At 40.3% G+C, this 19,460-nt stretch overlaps 1 protein-coding gene across 4 annotated transcripts in view; it reads right to left on the bottom strand.

Moving 5' to 3' along the window:
* Positions 1–3,689, bottom strand: part of kcnh6a (potassium voltage-gated channel, subfamily H (eag-related), member 6a) — a 77,902-nt gene extending 74,213 nt beyond the window's left edge. For all 4 annotated transcript variants that reach the window (XM_088906252.1, XM_088906253.1, XM_088906251.1 and 1 more), the window contains exon 1: positions 3,614–3,689. In XM_088906252.1, coding sequence (XP_088762378.1) covers positions 3,614–3,689 — 76 coding nt within the window. The remainder of the gene's footprint in view (positions 1–3,613) is intronic.
* Between the last annotated feature and the right edge of the window lie 15,771 nt (positions 3,690–19,460).

The following is a 19,460-nucleotide window of genomic DNA, read 5'->3' as shown; positions in this document are numbered from 1 at the left end:
AGGAGAGGAATCAGGATTCCCAATGGAAGCTTAGAAGAATGAGCCATCACCAGTTCACTCCTTGGCTCAAGGAGACAAAGTAGAACACAATGCATTAGTCTACAGCACTGTGGTTGTTGGCATGTAATCTGTTCTCAGAATCTTCATGCACTCATTCTTATTCTATTGTATCTCCCTGTTGACAAGCCACTCCCAGAACCAATAAACATGTCATGCATCTGGCTTGAACCATTGCCCTTTGATTGACCTAGACGTGGTCCAAGGTCTTTCCCTATTGCAATGACTAAAAAAATATATGAATATAAGTTATTGGAACAGATCAGTGAAACCATAATTTGGAAAATTCAGATGGCACAGGGTGCTGACAGAATCTTCTGAAGGACAAAAGGTAACACAGCTGAGAAAAATGATCCAAAATGCTTTAGCAGGTGAAGGAGTAAAGGAATGCTTTGCGCATCCTCTTGTTTTCAGTTTTAATTTGTTGGTCTTAACTGCAAAGCTGTTCATAATTAAGATAGCAATTTGCACTTTTGATTACTTTATTGAAATAACCTGTCAGCCAACACACAGGAATAGCAATGCACTCTGCCCCAATCATTTCTCATTCCTCCACTAAACCCAATTTTGACAATTAAATAATAGCTCAGTAAGAAAATTCAAGGAGGATAATTAAAAAAACATTTGCTAAGATGAATTTAGAAGCATCTAAATGGTGCGCTTTGTGACCTACCACCTCAGTAAAATAGGGATGGACAGTCCTGGTCCTTGAGGAGTCTGACGGTTTTCATTCCAGCTCATCTATTGACAAGATCAGTCAGCTAATTACTGGTTTAATGAGAACCAATTAACAACTTCTCACAGCTCTTCAGGTGATGAGCACCATGATTGTCCACCCCATCCCTAACCTATAGGTCTGCTATAGCAGCGGCCACCAATTGGATTAACTACTTAACAAGGCATATTAAATTAAACTACTTAGATGGAAGCTATTTGTGTAATGATGCTAACAGGATATTGCATATGTGTGCACTGTGACTACATAAATCCACTTACACCCCTTTTACCCTGCATTTCAGATCATCTCTTGCTCTTCATGACTTCGCAATAGTCAAGTAATGTATTTCACAATTGGTGATGACACAGCCCTCCAATAAACACAATACCCTCACTTTCTCATGCTTTAAAACATGGCTTGTGCAGGGAAGCAGATCAGATGCCCAGTGCATACAGTAGCATGAGGATCCATTACAGGCTTTCAATTATATGGGCTCTTATTCTATACTGATTATGTAGAATATTTATTAATATTACGTCAGTATTTTTAACTCTTCTTTAATGCACTTACACAAATTAATTCAAAGTGCAGTCATTTTAGGAAAACTTGAATTAAATGAATGTGTTTAGAAAGTCTTCAGCATGCTAGTGGCTGAAAGGGTGACACCTGGAATAGGGCCGAGGTGTCCAGCCCCTATGTAAGGCGAACCAAGGGACTGGATCAGCAACAGTGCACTGCACTGGGGGAGGGTAACAGTGCAGGGATTACTGGGGACATCACCATGGTGATATTTATAGTGATGTGCTAATGAGTGATTGGTAGAAGAGAGGAGCAGTCTTCAACCTGAACTTTCATTATGAACTCCATTATGCTAACATGCTAGTGTATGCTTTTATAGAGGTTTCAATTAAGCAATTTGTTTTAGACATAACGTGTATTAGCAGTAGCTCAGGAAGCTTTAAAATGCATGTTGTGATTGTTCATTTTTCGTGCACAAATATTTTCGATTCCTGCAGCATCCATTTCAACAGCTTGTGCCAAGTTTGTTTTCAGGTTCTGCACCACTGAAACCAGCAGTCCTTCTGTAGTGCCCATGGTAATTGGATTTTTAAACTTTTCAGATCTTCAGCGGGCTCTCTAATTCCCATCTACTAGACTACACTAGACTAGACTGTGCGGATATGTATTTAACTGCACTGTGAGATTTGTGAGATGTGAGATTTGTCTTTAAGGTACTTAAAAGTCACAGAGATTCATGAATTTCTAAACAGGGAAAATGGCCATTTCACCCAAGCATGGCCAAAGTGTCCTGCATAATGACATAAAATGACAGAACTCTCAAATGACAGTTTATACAGGTGGGCTGAAAAAGACACCCAGCTTTTACTGACCCAATTGTACAAACTCCACACTTGTCTGAGAAGGTCCATGCTTATGATACAATAAATGAAATGATATGTACTCTTGTGAAGACTTTGTACAAGAATTAGTAAGACCTAAAATGGATCAAATTTACATTGCAGTGTAGGAGACCTGATTCTGTTAGTCTTTCATGCACATTTTGCCTAATCATTACAAAAACATCAAATGCAACTGAATCTACAGTGCCCAAATAAAGAGGTTATCTGTACCTTTAAACATAAACCTAAGGCTGGATTTATACACATAATTCTCATTTGCAATTACAGTAGCTTTAGCTGGCACTATAGGGGAGCTGGGTTCAGATTTCAGTCTTGATGGCCACAGGGTCTTAAGGTGGCTGATGAGCTGTATGAGAGCCTGGAGACACAGTTGTCATGCAGGTAAAGCCGTTTCTGCCACAGAATTTTACACTGATCTAAAAATTATGTTTGATAATAAGGCCCACACAATATGTAGAAGTTTCCAGCATATAAGGAAAAAAGCTTATGATAAACATGAATCTTGAAAAACAAGAAGCACTACACGACCGCAAGAACAGTGTAACTAATTTGTGTGCAATGTCTAATCGTTAAATAACGTGAAGGCAGACACAACTGACAGGTGTCTGTGGTTAGCTGAGAATAGCCAAGTTGCAGTATTTTATTTTAATCACAAGAATGTAAGCGTACATTACTGAATGCATTACGCTTAGGCAGTGGTAAAGGAATCAAACAATGGCAGGAACATCATATATGTTACACTATTAGTAATTATTGCAGCACCAGTATTTTTAGATTCAGGTCTTCATGCTGAAGTGCTGCATCTTTCCTAATAAATGTTTTGTTGCAGATCTTGCCGAGGTCCAGCAATATATTCTTGCGGAACTACAGCGCTGCAGGTCTGATATACTGCATGATGCACTATTTTTGGGAGGTGGGGTGGTCTTGAAATTGTAAACAGAGCAGATTTTCACTTAATCCCATTGTCGAAACTTCACTGCGCGAGTGTTATGAAATGTGTAAGAATTGTGTATATGTAAAAGTATAACAATTATGCTAATAATGTAGCAATAACAGCACGTGCTGGCATGTAGCAGAATACTTAGGACAGTACCATACAAACCGCAAGTTATCTGCAGTTGTCAAACGCCATTCCTTAATAACATGAAAAGGGTACATTCTGTAGATACTATCGTACTTTTTTTAATAGCCATTTGCCTGGTTTGAGTGTGGATGGATGGTTGAAAGACTATAGCTATACCAGGTGTAGCGTACATCCTGTTCCAGTTTATCAAGTGATTTCTTTTTTTAAAAAAAAAGCAACTGTTGATTTTAACAGCACCTGGGCATTACAAAGAAGGGCATCATCCACAGCCACGAACAGTAATAAAAGAACGCAGTGAAAACTCGAAATAAAGAAAAAAAAGTCCTTACTTACTTTGCCCTTCGAATTTCCTGATGATGGTGTCCAGGTATGTGTTCTGGGGCGCTACATGGCCCCTTCTCACTGGCATTTTGAACAGCAACGGATTCCTCTACCCCTAGCATTAACCTTTCGCCGCGTCTCAGGGATACCGCAGTGTCCGAAGATTGAAGCGGACGAGGGAGAAGCGCAACTGGGGTTTCCAGCGACCGCAAAGAACGGAGAAGCAGCTGAGCGCCCTGTTGCCTAGGCGATGGTAAAACGCCGTTTCCACTCGCGAAGCCGGAGCCGATTGCGCGCAGCTAGCAGCTACTTGATAGCTTTTAAAGCATAAAACAAAGAGAGAGACTTGGCGATGGGAGATGCAGGAGAAGATTCATAAATGTAAAAAAAAAAAGAAGAAAACGCCAACTTCTTGTTCTTGGAGGCGCGGGCCCACTTCATGGTAGTGAGCAATGGGACGGGCCATCAAAAAGAAGCTCTTATTTGCTGAATCACAGCTCCCCTCAGTTTTACTGTGTGGGGCAGAAGGAGGTTGTCAACGCTGGCAGCTGCCAGGGCTGACAGTGTGCAGAACTATTATCCAGTCTCTTTCCCTGCTCCCTCCACAGAGCGCACGGCAAAGTGGGCGCTGCTGCAAATACGCTCGTTTTCAAGGGTGTTTGCGCACGTATTTGGGGAGCAACGGGTCTGATTTCGTCTGATACGCACGCCTCTTGCCACATAAAAGCGTATCAAGCGGTGTGCATTGTTTTATTAAGTGCTTCGACAACAAACAAGGCACTGAATTTGTTGACCCGCTAGGCAGCTTTGGCCGTGCCAGGCTATAGAGTATTATGACAGTTTCCATGACATCGCTTCAACTTTTTTTTCCCCCCACTGTGTGAGCTCCTGATGATTATTTTTGTCTTATCTGCTAGTGCTGAAGAGCTCGACTCCCAGTATTTCAAAGTGTTCTCAAGGGACTGTTCTGCCTGTGACTATTTAACTTGGGGTTATGAAACTAGAAATCCAATCAAAGTGAAATTTAGATGTATATAGCACAGTCATTAAGATCAACATTCACTTGATAGGTAACAAGATAAGGTAAATGGAGTTGGGGTTGCCAGCAGGGCAAGAAATTCCTAATAATAGGTTATTTTAAGTACAGTCCTTCCATTTTTTTCCAGGCTCACAATCCCTTTTATCAACACCCCTTACTGAAGGTTTCCTTTGTACCCTATGGTAAAAGCACTGTGAAATCAAGATAAAAACAAAGCAAAAATAAAGCAAATTATAGTAAATCATGGTACTGTGGGTAGCTATTGAAAATTAAAATGTGATGTAAGCATGGAGATGTTGAAAATGCAGTCAGATTTACTTGGTCAAGCATGCAAAAGGGCCACAGAATCCTCACAGTCGTTAGCCGGGATAAATCGACTGCTGTGATGCAACGTATTTTCCGAGACGTTAATGGCCACACTGTAGCATAAACCCATGCAGCTTCAACCCACCTGCCCACAGCAGGTTTCATGCGTAAGAACATCAAGACATCAGTTTCCAGATTTCTGATTTATGATGGTAGTGGCTACTGTGATGGGGTATGATGGGGTAGTGGCTCAGTTTCACTTTCACTATCTTTTTTACATCATCATGAATGTTTTACTTATATTTGACTAAGGTGGGTGGCATGGTGGTGCAGTGGCTAGCATTACTATCTCACAGTGCTCGGGACCTTGCTTCCTGGGGCGCTGTCTGTGTAGATTATGGGTGTTCTCCTTGTGTTCATTAAGGTTCCCTCCAGGTGCTCCAGTTTCCACTCACAGTTCAAAGACACAGTGCCAGGTTAACTGGCTTGTGGGAAAATCGGCCTTGGAGTGTTTGTGTGGAACAAGGCTATGATTCTTCAACATCTCCATTAAACTTTTTAGATTAGGTACAGAACTGGCTAACCTCATTTTAAGAGACATTTTAGTTATGTGTAACTTTAGGATAAACCATCAAAGTAGTACATTGAATGAAACCAGGGCCCGAGAGCAGTCTGATAGCTGCCGTGCTTTCACAGTTCTGGGCATTTTCAAAGAGCTGATCTTTACATGTAGCGGATCATCTCCCTCCACATCTTTGGCATTAACAGCTTCACTCCCGCGCATGTAATGAGAAGAGAAAAGAGTTTCTTTTCTGACAGAAGGCTGTCACGCAGGGCTGACATACACCATGTTCAGATGAACGTGATCTTTACAAAAGGTCTCAGAAGTTGGGTGTGACAGGAATGCGCTGTCTTTGCTTGGCACAGCTTCAGCTGTCAGAGCTGTAATCCCTCTCCTGCTTGTCTTCATCTCCACAGCTCAAGTCCCTGATAAAACTCAAAGAGGCCGCTCCTATCATCCCAGTGTCAGTGTGGGTTTCTTTCCCAACCCATACCACGTTCATGTCTCGAGCTCTCGTTCATCCTAGGAAGTGAAATAATGCTTTATGGAGAAAAGGCATTTTGTTTTTACAAAAGGAGGTTTTCCTATTACTTTCCCTTTGAAACACCACAAAACAAGATTGGCAATTGGTAAATTAAGATGGATCATTACTATAAAACTGGGTTTCCACACTGTAAATACAAATGAGTCTCTCAATCCAAACCCTGACCACACACTTTTGTTTACACTGTATACAAAGGCACTGAGCTCCAGATTCAGTTCATATCCCTCTTTTCTCTTTTATAAAGACTGTAGTTTTCACACCCAAAATGGAATAATCAAATGATTTTTCCCCATCTCATTTTACACCAATGGTTCCTCCAATGTGCATGGAAAATGGAGATGGGCAGAAATGTTCTTTTTATCTTTTGGCAAGCCGCAAGCTCCACAGGGCCTTGCAGAAGAATTAGTACCATTTATAGGAGCAGCATGGCTCTACGAGCTTGCAGGCGCTCCAGAAGATGCAGAAGACACTGCTCTACAGAGCAAATTCCAGCCCTAACCCTGGTGGCACTCTACCATCGTAAACTGCCATCTGAAGATTCACCTAATAGTGTGATCCAGGGTCAATCTTGTGAGATCCAGGCCTTAGAGCTCAATCCAGTCTCAGGGCACCTGATTTCAGTGGTTTATCCATCAGGGAGCCCCATGGAGCTCTATACAGGAGCTGTATACCAAGGAATCCATCAAGGGTTTCAAAGCCCATAGGGACCCCAACAGCAGTGATACAACTGTGTGCATTCCAATGAACAATCCCAATTAAAGGTCTTTAGAAACTAAATTATTCCTATTCCCTCAGGGATTCATTTTTATTTGATGGAAGAAATACCTGGAAACCAACTCCTGACCCACACCCCTTAATATCTAATGCAGATCTTGGAGAAGTAGACTAAATGTTTTATAGAACATTGCGCTACCTCACTCATGGTGACTAGGGTTTAACCACAAGTAATTAATTTGATCATGTACAGAAGACGGGCGTACTGTATATTGATATGGTTTGAGTAGCTTCACTACATCAAATTTAACAGATACTCAAGAAGGCCATTGTCCTGGCCTCTCTCCAGTGTAGCTGGAGAACATTAATAAATCTTTTGTTCTGTCTGAAGCATTCTTGTAATATAAACATTTTAAGTTCAACAAAGGCCAAGCTTGTAAAATTGCAAATTGATTTAGTCCCAGATCAAGGCAGTTGTGCAGCCCGGTACTTGGCAGAAGGTAAATGATAATTTCTTACCCTGTCTGACATTTTAAGAGCTGAAAAGTGGCCCAAGTACTAACAAGTTCAGCACAAAAGAAAAACAGAAGACATTAAAGGTCTTGGAGAAGCAGGACTGAGAAATCTTGCACCATTCCACCCATTCTAGTTTCAGTGCACACCCCAGTTGTCCTGTAAAACAAAGCCTGAGATAAACAGTATGAAGTCTAACTGCAAATTTCTTTTCCAGCGACACCTCAGAGAACATGATAATTCTTCACCAAGCAAAGAACTTTACATTTTCACAGGACTACATTTCCAATTTGCTTCAACAGATGGGTGAGATGTGTTTCATTATCTACAGAGTGGGCCAGTTTCTCTCCAACAGCATCATCCGTGTCCTTCCTCGGGATTTAAAGGCCACGTGCATGAAGGAAGAAAAAAGAAAGCACACAGGAGGCAGAGTTCACAGCAGGAAGAGGGATATGGGAATTATATCATAGTTTGGTGTGCAAATCACTTTCTGCAGAGAAACTGTGCCTACGATGATGTGCAAACCAAAACTGAGATTTGACCTAGCACATAGCCTGTCCTTCAAACAAGAAAGGGTGCAGTTTGATTGAATGCTTGAAATTTTCTTTCTATTATTCAGCATTTTCCACTTGGCTAAAGCCTTCATGTTGTTTTGTGGGAGAGGTTGTACTGAGACAGGTTTTAAAAACATCCATAAAAATCCCCCGTTGTCACATTAATCATATACTGTATATTGGCAAGAGGAATCATTTTTTATTTAAATATTGATTTATTTTGCATCTGAGCAATAACATAAAATTTTTAAGAGTCGATTAACCAGTAGACTGTGACACCTAGGGAAAGTAATACATTAGAATTTACAAATCTTCTTCTTACAAAGTGTTACTGTATATTGTAGAGAAGCCCAGCACCTCTAAAATAAATTCAGGCTAGGGTGTTGTCCTACCTTATGCCTTGTGCTTCTGGGATGGCATTCAGGTTCGTGTCATTCTTAACCAGGAATAACTAATCTAACCATAAATGGTTTGATAGGTTATTAACAAGAATTTAATACGTACATGCATGGTTGACCAAAATGTCAGATGAAGCTCTGCTTTAATACAGTTCCATGAAACAAATATTTGATTAGAGAGTCGAAAGTAATTAATTTTGGGAAATATTTGCCTTTATTTTCCTGTGTACTAATTGGCACTTATTCCACATTTACAGTACTACCCAGTGGAACTTCAAACTTTAATTAAAAACCAGTGTTGCGTATCAACAGGAGCAATCAATAGAACCTGAAAACATGAGTACTGTATGTCATAGGTCCATTCCCTCTCTCACCAGGCAAAGCTGTTTTTGTCCTTTCTTCTTGTGAAGCGTTGATTAATCAATTCCAGCTCCTGTGGCTGTTGTTCAATTTCAAATGTTAATCTCCCTTCGACAGTCAACATCATTTTGATCCCTGCTCAGGAAACATGCCATGTGGTTGTTTGGGGCTGCTCTGTCGCCACCTTGAACACCTTCAGTGTTAACTGATACAATCAATAGATCAATTGGTGTGTGATCAGTATTTTTGTGCTGTCTTTCACACAAGAAAAGCACTGAAAGACACAAGAAGGAAAAGAAAATTGGAGTAAAACACTATAGAAAAGTGGAAACCAGGAAGTGGCAAAGTTGTAGAAGTATTCTGAGCTGTGATGAAAGCATGAAGCTTTCTATTAAGGAGACTAAGACCATGTGATATGGCCTCAACTTGTGCCCCACTAAGTAAGAACATTCACTGAAGCAGCATGTCTTACTTCCTCACAGTGAAAAAATAACTCAGACTTACGACTACAGTACTGCTCAGTACGTGTTCACACCTGCTTTAGTAGAGCTGCGTCCTCTTCAGAGAGGTCAAAAGAAGTACTGTACTGAGGAAAAGCTAAATGACTGTGTTTCAAAGGAATATTCTATAAATTGGATTGAAAAGGTCAAAGCCTTCAAAGAGAACTTTCTGCCTCTGAGCCTCCCTTAGAAAGTCTGTACCTTTTTCTATCTTTAGATTTCCTTTCCTTCCTGTTCCCTGTCTCACTTTAATGGGTTCTGTTTTGATGTTGTCCTTATTTTTCAGGGGGACACAAGTGAACTTTTGAGGCCGACATCGCACATGCTTTATTTGTCGGTCTCCTTAACAAAGTTTCATGCTTTCATCACAGTTAAAAATGTCACCACTGAAGCTCTAAGGACCATTAAAGGGAAAATGCTGTGTTAAAATTTAGAAAGCCAGCAACTACTAAAACATTACTGCACGTTGGCTACACTTCTTTCAGTCTTTTGCTTCAATCAGTTGCTTTTATATGTAAATGAAGAAAATCAGTTATGACATTATTCTTTGTTTTATATTTTTCCTGCATTTTAGGACTTATTCCATATTTGCTCCTTAAGGAAATTCATGAAGTTCGGGAGCGGATTTGCCATTTCCAAGGAGACAAAAACAGAAGTAAGCAGAATTTGGAAGAAGGCCTTTGTGGCAGACAGAAAAAGGCATGCCATGCTCTCTGTCACTATTAGATGCCAAAGAGATGCAATCTGTGTTTGTCTACACTGCAGACTTCTGTCAAGCTTGTGTGTTTTCTTAGAATATTATTTACTCTCTTTTTATTAAAGGCCAGTGAGAATATCAGCATAGCAGGTCAATAGGTGATCAAAATATAGACATCAATCTTGAGGAATGTTTTGATCGTTTGGTTTGTGTATTTATTTTGACTGCTAAAACATATAAAATAATTATTTCGTGTGATTAACTTAGTACCTCAACCATTATGTTAGAACTGTCTTTTCTCAACTAATGAGGTGATCTCAAATTGCCTGCAGCACAGCTAACTCGTATTCTTTCAGTGTGGGATTGTTGCTTGTGCAGGGCCTCATTCTTTCATCTAGGTGACCTGTTCTCACAATGACAATGACAGTGACAGCCTGCAGAATGATCAGTATTATAAAGAAATTGTTCCCTTTGTACTGTAGCAAACAAATTGGTTATGTCTGAAAACCCAACTGAAATGCTAATGAAATTTGCCGTTGTAGCTTATTGAAGGAAATGTTATCATATCCTGAGATAGCTTTCCAATTTGGCATGAAGCAATCCAAGGACTAATGTTCAGTGGCTGATCAGGTTAAATAATTAGCTGGCGAAGCAGGACAGAATGATCATATGGCATCTGGTTGCTTATTAGCAATTTGGCTGTGGGGAGTGACATCATTGTAACAGTGTCAGCGACACTGAGCCCTATTATACTTGCATGCTCTATACAATACATGATCATTGTATGGAACTCAACAAATGAATAAGGTAATTCATAAATACCATTACAAATGCTACCACAAATAAAGACCTTAATGATGATTGATAATTTATGATAGAGGTAAAGTTATTAGCATAATATTGTCCCAAAGAAAATTTGAATTAACAATAACTGAAACTCCCTGTAAATTGTATATATTAATTAATCTCTCACTGTTTACTTTTTTGTACTTTTCTGTTTTTTTAATTTGTACTTAAAACACGTTGTTCTTATGTTACGGCTCACTACACAGTTCAAAAGGAAGATTGTTTTTTAACCTTATGAAAGCAGCTCTAGTTGTAGTCATACTGGAGTAAAATCATCAATGGTTGGTATTATTCTTATTGTCAACTGCTCTCACAGTCTGTGTCAGCATTCAGCAAGGCAGATGAAGTACATAATTTAATTGGTTACGTAAATTCTAAATTAAGGGCCACATTGCACAAATTAAGAGTCCAGTTTAGTCAGAACACTTGGATCAACACTACTACTCTTAAAAATGGTGCCGTGTGGATCCTAAACTTCCAAGTAGTCAATACCTCAGTTGAACCTGCTTACTACAAGTTAGAGTAGGAGGCCAGAGAAAGGAAGACCATATTACTGATCATTCAAAAACACATCATGTACCAACCTGGAGTTCCTTTATGGTCTCCCATCCCAGTACAGGCAGTAAAGGAAAATTGTGGAAAGTCCCCTAAATGCCACTTATGAAGAAGTAGTCTAGGAGAGAAAGCAGGCAAGGTTTTCCTATCTTATGGAACCTTTCTGTGAGGTGCTGATTTTTTGTGCAGTGGAGAGCACTTTGAATGATTTTTGGTGCAAGCATTTGTATGAATGTTAAATTCAAAGCCCAGTGCTTGCAAACCTCAGCCACTGAGAGCTGCAGGCTTGAGGACTCCCTTCCAAAGATCATCCTGCCACCCAGGTGGAACTCACTCTGGGGTCGTCCTTTGATGATGTTCTGGCAGTTCTGGAAATACCATGATCCAAGGCCTGTTTTTCTCTTAAAATTACTTTGAAAACTGCAGCGAAAAGAACCAGCAAAGTAACACAATCCCCTCCACCAGAGGTCATGTCCCCCCATGTGTGGTGCTAATTGAACAGCAAGATAAGGACTCCGATCCCTGGCCAAGCTTTGTCAGTTACAGTGAGGGGAAGGGTCTGTGGATAAGGGCACTGGGCTGTCTTTCTTCTATGCGGGTGCAGACATACTCTAAATTTAGCCATCAGACAAATGCCATCACTGACCCACAAGAGAACGCAGATCAAGGAGGAATGCATTTTTCTGCTGGGCTGAAATGGGCCTCTGTGGACAAGCTTGGCAGCTGCTTCTGAGCAGGAGTTGTGCAAGAATGTGTGGACCGTAAGAAAGCTGCACAACCATTTTCAGGTCATACTGTCCTGGAGCTCTGCATACTGTACCAACTTACTGGTATGTTAATTGCCTTCTGGGAAAATTGGCCCTATGGGTGAGTGTGTGTTTGTGTCTGTCTGTGCCCTGCGATGGACTGGCGTCCCATCCAGGGGGTACCCTGCCTTGTGCCTGTGGCCTGCCAGGATAGGCTCTGGCTGCCCCACAACCCTGAACTGGAAGAAGCCATCAGACAATAAATGGATGAAGGAACCGTATGTCCCTCTCTGCCGTTGCTGCAAACTTGAAGGTGGCCAGAAAGTCACAGCAGTTACTGTTTTGTCTAGAGCCAAAAGGATCCCGGCAGACTAATCCCAATCCAAAACTGCCTTAGAACCACAGCTAGTGGAATCCTGGCTGCACTCAGCTGGTAACCCAGTTTCAGACTTATGTCTGGGCCATAGAGCTAATCCCAACTGCCTCTGCTTGTCGAACAATTCTGGAGCCCTTTTTATTAAATTGATTTTGGCATTGGAATGTCAGCCTACACAATCCTACCTCACCTTACCTCTTGCAAACAGAAGATGGATTTATTACGGATGCTTTTGTCCATGCTTCCCTGGACTGAATATCAGCACAGGGTCTAGTAAGAGTTTAAATTTCTACATAATGCATTGCAATTGCTCCAACAATTTGATTGCAAGATTCAACTGAAACTGAGAGCAAAAGTCTATCTGAGGAGAAATGAAACATTAAATGTGCCACAACCATTTAATCTATTTCTAACCTTTTTTCCTGCATTCTGTCTCTCTCGATTTGTGATTTGAGGCAGATGTAGATAATTCACATCCTAAGGTGGCTCACTGAAGATCGGGGACAAACTGAGGCCAGTCCAGATATGTGGCTTCACATTAGCAGGAAGTGTGATCCATATAGCCAAAACCCAGGTTATGACTTGGGTCAGTGCCAGGGATTAAGTCCCATTAGCTTCCAGTGCCAGTGCAAGTGGTATCAATCCGTATCAGTTAGAAGCACAACACCTGGAAATGGACAGAATGCCTTCAAGTGCTTCTAGTATTGTATCAATCTGCCCTGGTTGGTTTACAGCAAGCAAGGATATGGGGGTTAATCTGTTTTATTTTATTTCTCGAGAAATTGTAGAAGCTGGAAAAAGAAGCAGACATTTATTAAATTAAGAAGGATCTTGAACACTATATAACAATTGATCCAAATTACTCCACGAAATAACAGTTCTTAGTCTCACACTTAAAAATAATTAGTCCATCAACAAGTTAGAAAGCAGGTGCATTCATTCCTTCTGCTTCTGCTTCAACATAAAAGTATACAATACTTTTTCCAGGTCCTGTCAATGCTAATTGTAGAACCTCTGTAACCACTTTTCCTATAAGTTAATAGAAGCACCATTCTCCTTCGTGTTCGAAGTTGAACATTCCCACGAGTGTTTTAACACATTATAGATTTCGAATTCAAAGTCCGTAGAGTCGAATGTTCCCTCAGTGTAGTCATGCTTTTCTACCAGCACAGGAACTTTCTTAAACAAATCTGGACAACAGAAAGAACTGGCCAGTCTGCCCAGCTCCTCACCCACCCTTTTCTGTCTGCTTTTCCCCTCTCCCACCTCCAGGCTCCAGGTTTCTGTCAGGAACAGTTCTTTCCGGGCCCTATGCAGACGACGCGATCCGGTTGGTGAAGACACAGTAGGACTAAAAACATGCAGGAGTAGGGAGGGAGACAGGGGGCGTGTCCAAGAAGTGCAGGTGTCCAGGGGAAGTGAGTCTGGGGCGAACAATCCAAGCATAAATCCAAAAGGGAAAACCAATATAGGAGGCAGAGTCCAAGACCAGGGGATCCATCCAAAGTAATTAAAAACCAGAACCGGGTCGGGACTGGCGGGGCAGGGAAACAGGAACAGGAAACTAAAACAAAAAACAGAGCCAGACGTGGCAGGACCCCGGGCTCTCACGAAGCAGGATTCAATGAGAAGCGTCGGGGTGACGCCTGCGTCTGGCTTTTAAGGTGGGGCGAGAGCTAAAACAGGTGCAGGTAATGGGGCAGAACAAGGAAGGGCTGGAGCGCCCTTAAGAGGGGGAGTAGCAATTGTGACAGTTTCTCTTTAAACAAGTTCGGGCTGCCTCTTTCTCACCTGGGCTGAATAACTGCCAAAGCACTTCAAGTGTAACTAAAGTGTCCAGATTACCTGCCTTAATTTAACTAAAATACCTTACTAACATCTGGAACAATACTATTGGAGGATAATTGAATCCAATTACCCATTCTTTTTTAGTGTCAAGAGATGTTTTCTTTTCTTTTTAGTTACAGCATTACACAGTTATCAAATGAAAGTGTCCTCCGGAATGAAACAGTGTCAAAGAATGATCAGGAGAAACCCTGCGTGTTTTAGTCTGCACGTGACTTGTAGTTATCCAGAATATATGTCTTATTCAACTGTTAGACAAGGCCCCGATAAGCCTGTATGCTTATTCCTGTCACTTTTGGTGGTGTTTAAGTTTGTCTTTGTCAGCAGCTTTCAGAATTCAGATTTGATGAGCCACCTTCTGAAGGAAATGCGATGATTCTCAGGAAACATCTGCTGTTATTATAGCAATTTATTAGAGCACAAATTTCCCTTCTGCTCTTTATGGAAAAGTACTAGAAGGTACTGCAGACATCAAACCTCAGCTCTTGTTAAGAGCTTTATCAACGATGAATGCCTTTTATTGTGATTTAAAGAACAGGGGGAGATTCAGCATACCCTACCAGCCTAAGTCTCTGAATTCCACAGATAAGGGACTCCAGAACCCGAACTGGCCACACACAGAATGAAAACAAACAGGACTGTGAGGCCAGTGCTTGCTAGGTTAAACGAGCATTTCAGAGCATAAGGCAATGCCGAATAGGACAGAAGGAATCCAAGGATTAATTTAAAAAATCATATTTATATAAAATCTGATTGGAACATAACAGTCTTTCTAGTGCCGTAGAATCATGGTTATAAGAAGTGATTGTCTGCATGTGTTGCATAAAGACTCATTTTAGTTATGTTCTGGCTACATTTAACTGTATTCATTTCTCACCATTACTGCTTGTTTTCCTTGGTCATTGCTTAAGTACAGTATGCGTCTTTACGTATGTCTTCATTCCTCTGCTGATACTATACAACAGTCCCAATAAAACAAAAGATGAATACAGTAATCTAGGGATCAGAGATGCAAAACAAATTCAAAACCATTGACAGTATACAGTACCACTGATCAGTGGCGGAGGGGAAATTCCACTTTGAGACAATTGCAGGCCAAAATAAAATAAGTATCCTCTAATAAACAACTGGCTTTTGTTGTTTTTGGAACAGCCAATTAGTCATTTTCTTGAGTCATTGCATTTCAATGCCAAACAAGTTCCAAAGCCTAGCCCCCAGAGAGGGCATTTTACATCAGCAGCTGCTGTGGAGTTAATTAACACTGGAGCCATGATTTGTGTCTTATCAGCTGACTTGGAGTTTTGGGAACTTGCTCTTGGCAAGACACAGCAAGTAAGGGACAGAGCTGGGGTTCAAGCATTGAACACCAAGCGAACAAGCTCGTCACCTTCATCACTGAACTAGGCAGCTGCCAAGGCCACTTACTGTATATCACAAAACATGGGTTGAACAAAACCCAGAGGAAACCAGCTTCTCCAGCGTCTTAGTCTGACACCCCCATTATGAGAGATCATGGGCCATTATGACAAACAGTGGCATCTGTGGGTCTGGGCTCAGTTTGTGTGTTTGGAACCTGAAGCAAAAAATGGCATTTAGCTTGACTATGTCCATCTCAGAGGACAAATGATTCACAATTGTGTTTTCATCTACTATTGTTTTGAGGATCAGAAATTTTGTATGGTCATCTGTTCCATTTTGTGCTGCGGTTGCCCATTCCTAGATTGTTTTTCTGTTTTACTGCTTTATTAGATTCATGCTGCATTCACAGTGTGTTAGACTAGTCATCTCAGGGCTGTAGTGTGGAAAATAGGTTATTTACCATGACGCATGAGTTTAAAATTTTCCTTGGTGAACAATCAAATTGTATTATGAATAGCATGTCACCTTACATAAGACTTTCAGAGAGAAGAAAAATAATAAAAACTGAGGTGTAGTTTTCATTTTTTCTACCTCCAGATAGAGTTGTAGTTAAAGATCAAATCTGAAAAAATATTTCTAGTGATTGGCACGACTAATAGATACAGAGCCAGCATGATGCAGAGCTTTAATTAATGAGCTTCATTTAAGAAATTACCTCCATTTTAGAAACGGTGTTAATGGAAAAAGTATTTTTTTAAAAAACTTCAACTAAGAGCACTGACGCTGGACAGTTCAAGAGAGGAAAAAAAACTACCGTGATAGAAAAAAAACGTGTAGATGAAACAATTAGATTTCAAGTGTTTCAGCTTTCAATAGCTTCTCATTGCCTTCCTTTTGCAATCAATTAGTTCCATTAACATCTACAGCTGGGTTCAATTATGATAATAGAAAAGTAGTGAAGGACATGTGTGGAGGTTATTGTTGTCAGTAACAGCTTCATTTCTTTGCCTGTTGATGATGGACAAATTACAATTTCAACACAAGTCATTGTTATTAATGCCTTATCTGACCTGTTGGTTATGTCTAAATACTTGGAAATGCTATTTCCTAAAAACTAATGTTTTGCATTTTGCATATTTAGTATCGGGCATGCCAGGATTAATTCAGTGTAATTCTAGACCTACGGGGCATAACGACACAGTGGTCAGCGTTGCTGGGGTACTAGCTGTGTGGTGCTTGTATGTTCCCCCAATGTTTGCATGGGTTTCCTCCCTTAGTTAAGGCTGACCTGACCTGAGTCAGCTCAAATCAAGACCCCTGTTCCCTTCATGTTGCTAAGTCTAGTGTAGGCTACCTGACTTACATCTCCATTCAAGAGACTTTGCCCGGCCAGGAATGCAAAAACAATGAAACAATTCTTATAGACTTAATTGTTAACTTATAACAGGCATAGGCTCCTTTTTACTGGTGTTTTTTTTTTGGGTGGAGAGACAATGTGGTCTCCTGCATTTTGCTGTAGAATAAGATATCTTTTTTAATCAGGTAACAAAATAACAGACTAACCTATGTATTACAAGTCTAAGTTGTTCACTGGTTGGTACAGCAAATATGTGTTGTCTGAACACAAACGGTCTTGTTTAAGACTGATCTTTAAGTGTGTATGATTGCCATATGCTTCTTGAAAGATGGAATGTAGTACAGATGGAGAATCTGGAAGCTTGTGGAAGATAACCCAAGCACAGTCATTCACATATCCAGATATTTTAAGGTTATATTCTCAAAGGCCTTAACACCAATTCTCAAAATTTCATCTTTTATTCATAAATACACGCAGTCCTGATTAGGAATCTTAATGTAGCTTTCTTCCTCTGGGTTTTACTGTAGTTATTTACTAAAATGCTGCCAGTTTGCATGCCAGTTATAAGCAGTATGTGCTTTCAGCCATCAAGTGCTTCAAAGTCAGAGGGCTGCGCTCATTACATTTCCAAAATCACATTTCTAAACAGAAAATAATTGCTTCTGAACAAAAAAATAACATTCATAACTACTTCTAGGATTCTTTCTTGTAGTTATATTAAATAATTGCCAACATCAGAGATAACGATAATAGTATAATTTAGAAAGAACTTTCCCATGATAAAAAAATACAAAACCATGGAAGACAAGACATTTCTTGTCTTTCTAAGGCTGGCACAGCTCAGTGCTCATGCAAATCGTACCAATCTCCCGTACTTGAATATGCAAAGTTAATGGGATATTTTTTTTCTGCTGTTCATGTAGAATCATAACCTTAGTATTAAATATCAGCTCTCCCCCACATAGGTATTTTTAAAGAAAATGTATTTTTTTTTACAGCAATGTATACAACTCTTTCAAAGAATACAATTCTAACAATATAATTTCAAGCAACACAATTCTCACAATTCAAGAATTAAAAAGGTCTCAAGGCAGTGATTGTCCACCTGTCAATCCATCCTTTTGGCAAGTGGGTGTTTAAGGCTGGATTTGCAGATCAATGTCCCCCAGACCTCCTGAGTGTTACCACTTGCTGTCTCTATACCCTGTCCTGGCTCGTAAACTGCGATAACCCAGTTTTCCACAGGTGCACAAATGGACAGGATGTACTGTTCCCTCTTCAGCCCCTTTACAGGGCTCACAGTCCCTTCCAGAGCTTTTTGCACATGAGGTGTGATTCTGTTACATGTTATTTACACAACATATTCACTGTTTCCATAGTTATTTCCAGTAGTGTTTTAAAGAGAAGCTGATACTTAAGTAGTAAGGTGCAGTTAAAAAGAATTTGGAAGTTAACCCAGTGCCACTACTTCTCAGAAAACACATTGAGAGGCTAAAATTAATTTATTGATAACTGCTGTTTACAGTCATACACCATAATTAGAATTTAGATGGCCACATCACTGGGCAATAACTGCAAGCTAGAAAATGGCATGGCAGGAATAGGTTACTGGCTTACAATCTGAGAGTAATAAACTTTGTAGTGCTTTTTTCCTAAGCTGGAGAAAAAAAAAACATTAAAACATTAACTCTTTCCAGACAAATATTTGCTCCATTTTTTTCCTCATCTCCCTGATGTCATAGCTGCAGTCTCTTGGTAACCATGGTGACGCAGACCTGTGTGTGTGGAGACCAACACAGACGCTAAAATAGAAATGTCACCGTCCCCTTTTCCCCCGGTAGCACCACTTCAGACTAAACTGAGAACCAACGACAGGGGAAACAGTGGTGAAGCAGCTTCTATTTTGAGCTCTGCAGAATCATAATAATGATGATGATGGCAATATGAAATCCATGGTTACTGGCAGCTCTGTAAACAGCCCAAGAGCACGCAATTCACATTTTTTCCCCTCCAGCTCCATTTCAGGTAACAAAACATCCACTTTGGAGAAAGAACAACAGGTGGGAACAGGCTAAGCGTGTTTAATTCAATCCCATAGGGGTCAAGGTGCACTCATTACTCATTTAATGTTAAGAGTAATCAAGAAATTCATTTTTATTCTCCTGAAAAAGAGCAATAAGTTAGCTATCCTGCTTTCAAACAAGTTATATCTGGTATTCAATGTATTAAAGGATATGTTCAGTTTTGTGTATTTGCTACAGATCAAATATTTCTGTATTGCATATACTGTAAACCACAGGCATAATCTCCAGGATATACTACAATAAATTATAATGTAGTAATCTACGGTTTGTTTTGTGAAAACACTAAAACTCATTCACTAATTTCCGTGTGCCATTGACATTGCAGCACAGCAGAACAGTGGTAAACTGCAGTGCTGGGACCTCTGACCTTTTTGAGAGTGTAGAGTGTTGGGGCAGGGCAGAAGGAACAATTCAGAGCCTGCAAACAGTGTTAGATGCATGCTAATAAGACTGAAGAAAAGCTGCAAACTTACCTGTTGCACAGGATTTGTGTTGTCCATTGCA

This window comes from Atractosteus spatula, chromosome 26, assembly GCF_055471065.1.
Source record: "Atractosteus spatula isolate fAtrSpa1 chromosome 26, fAtrSpa1.hap1, whole genome shotgun sequence".
Taxonomy (NCBI): Eukaryota; Metazoa; Chordata; class Actinopteri; order Semionotiformes; family Lepisosteidae; genus Atractosteus; species Atractosteus spatula.
The sequence above is the reverse complement of the archived record's forward strand: the minus strand, read 5'-3'. Positions and strand labels throughout refer to the sequence as shown.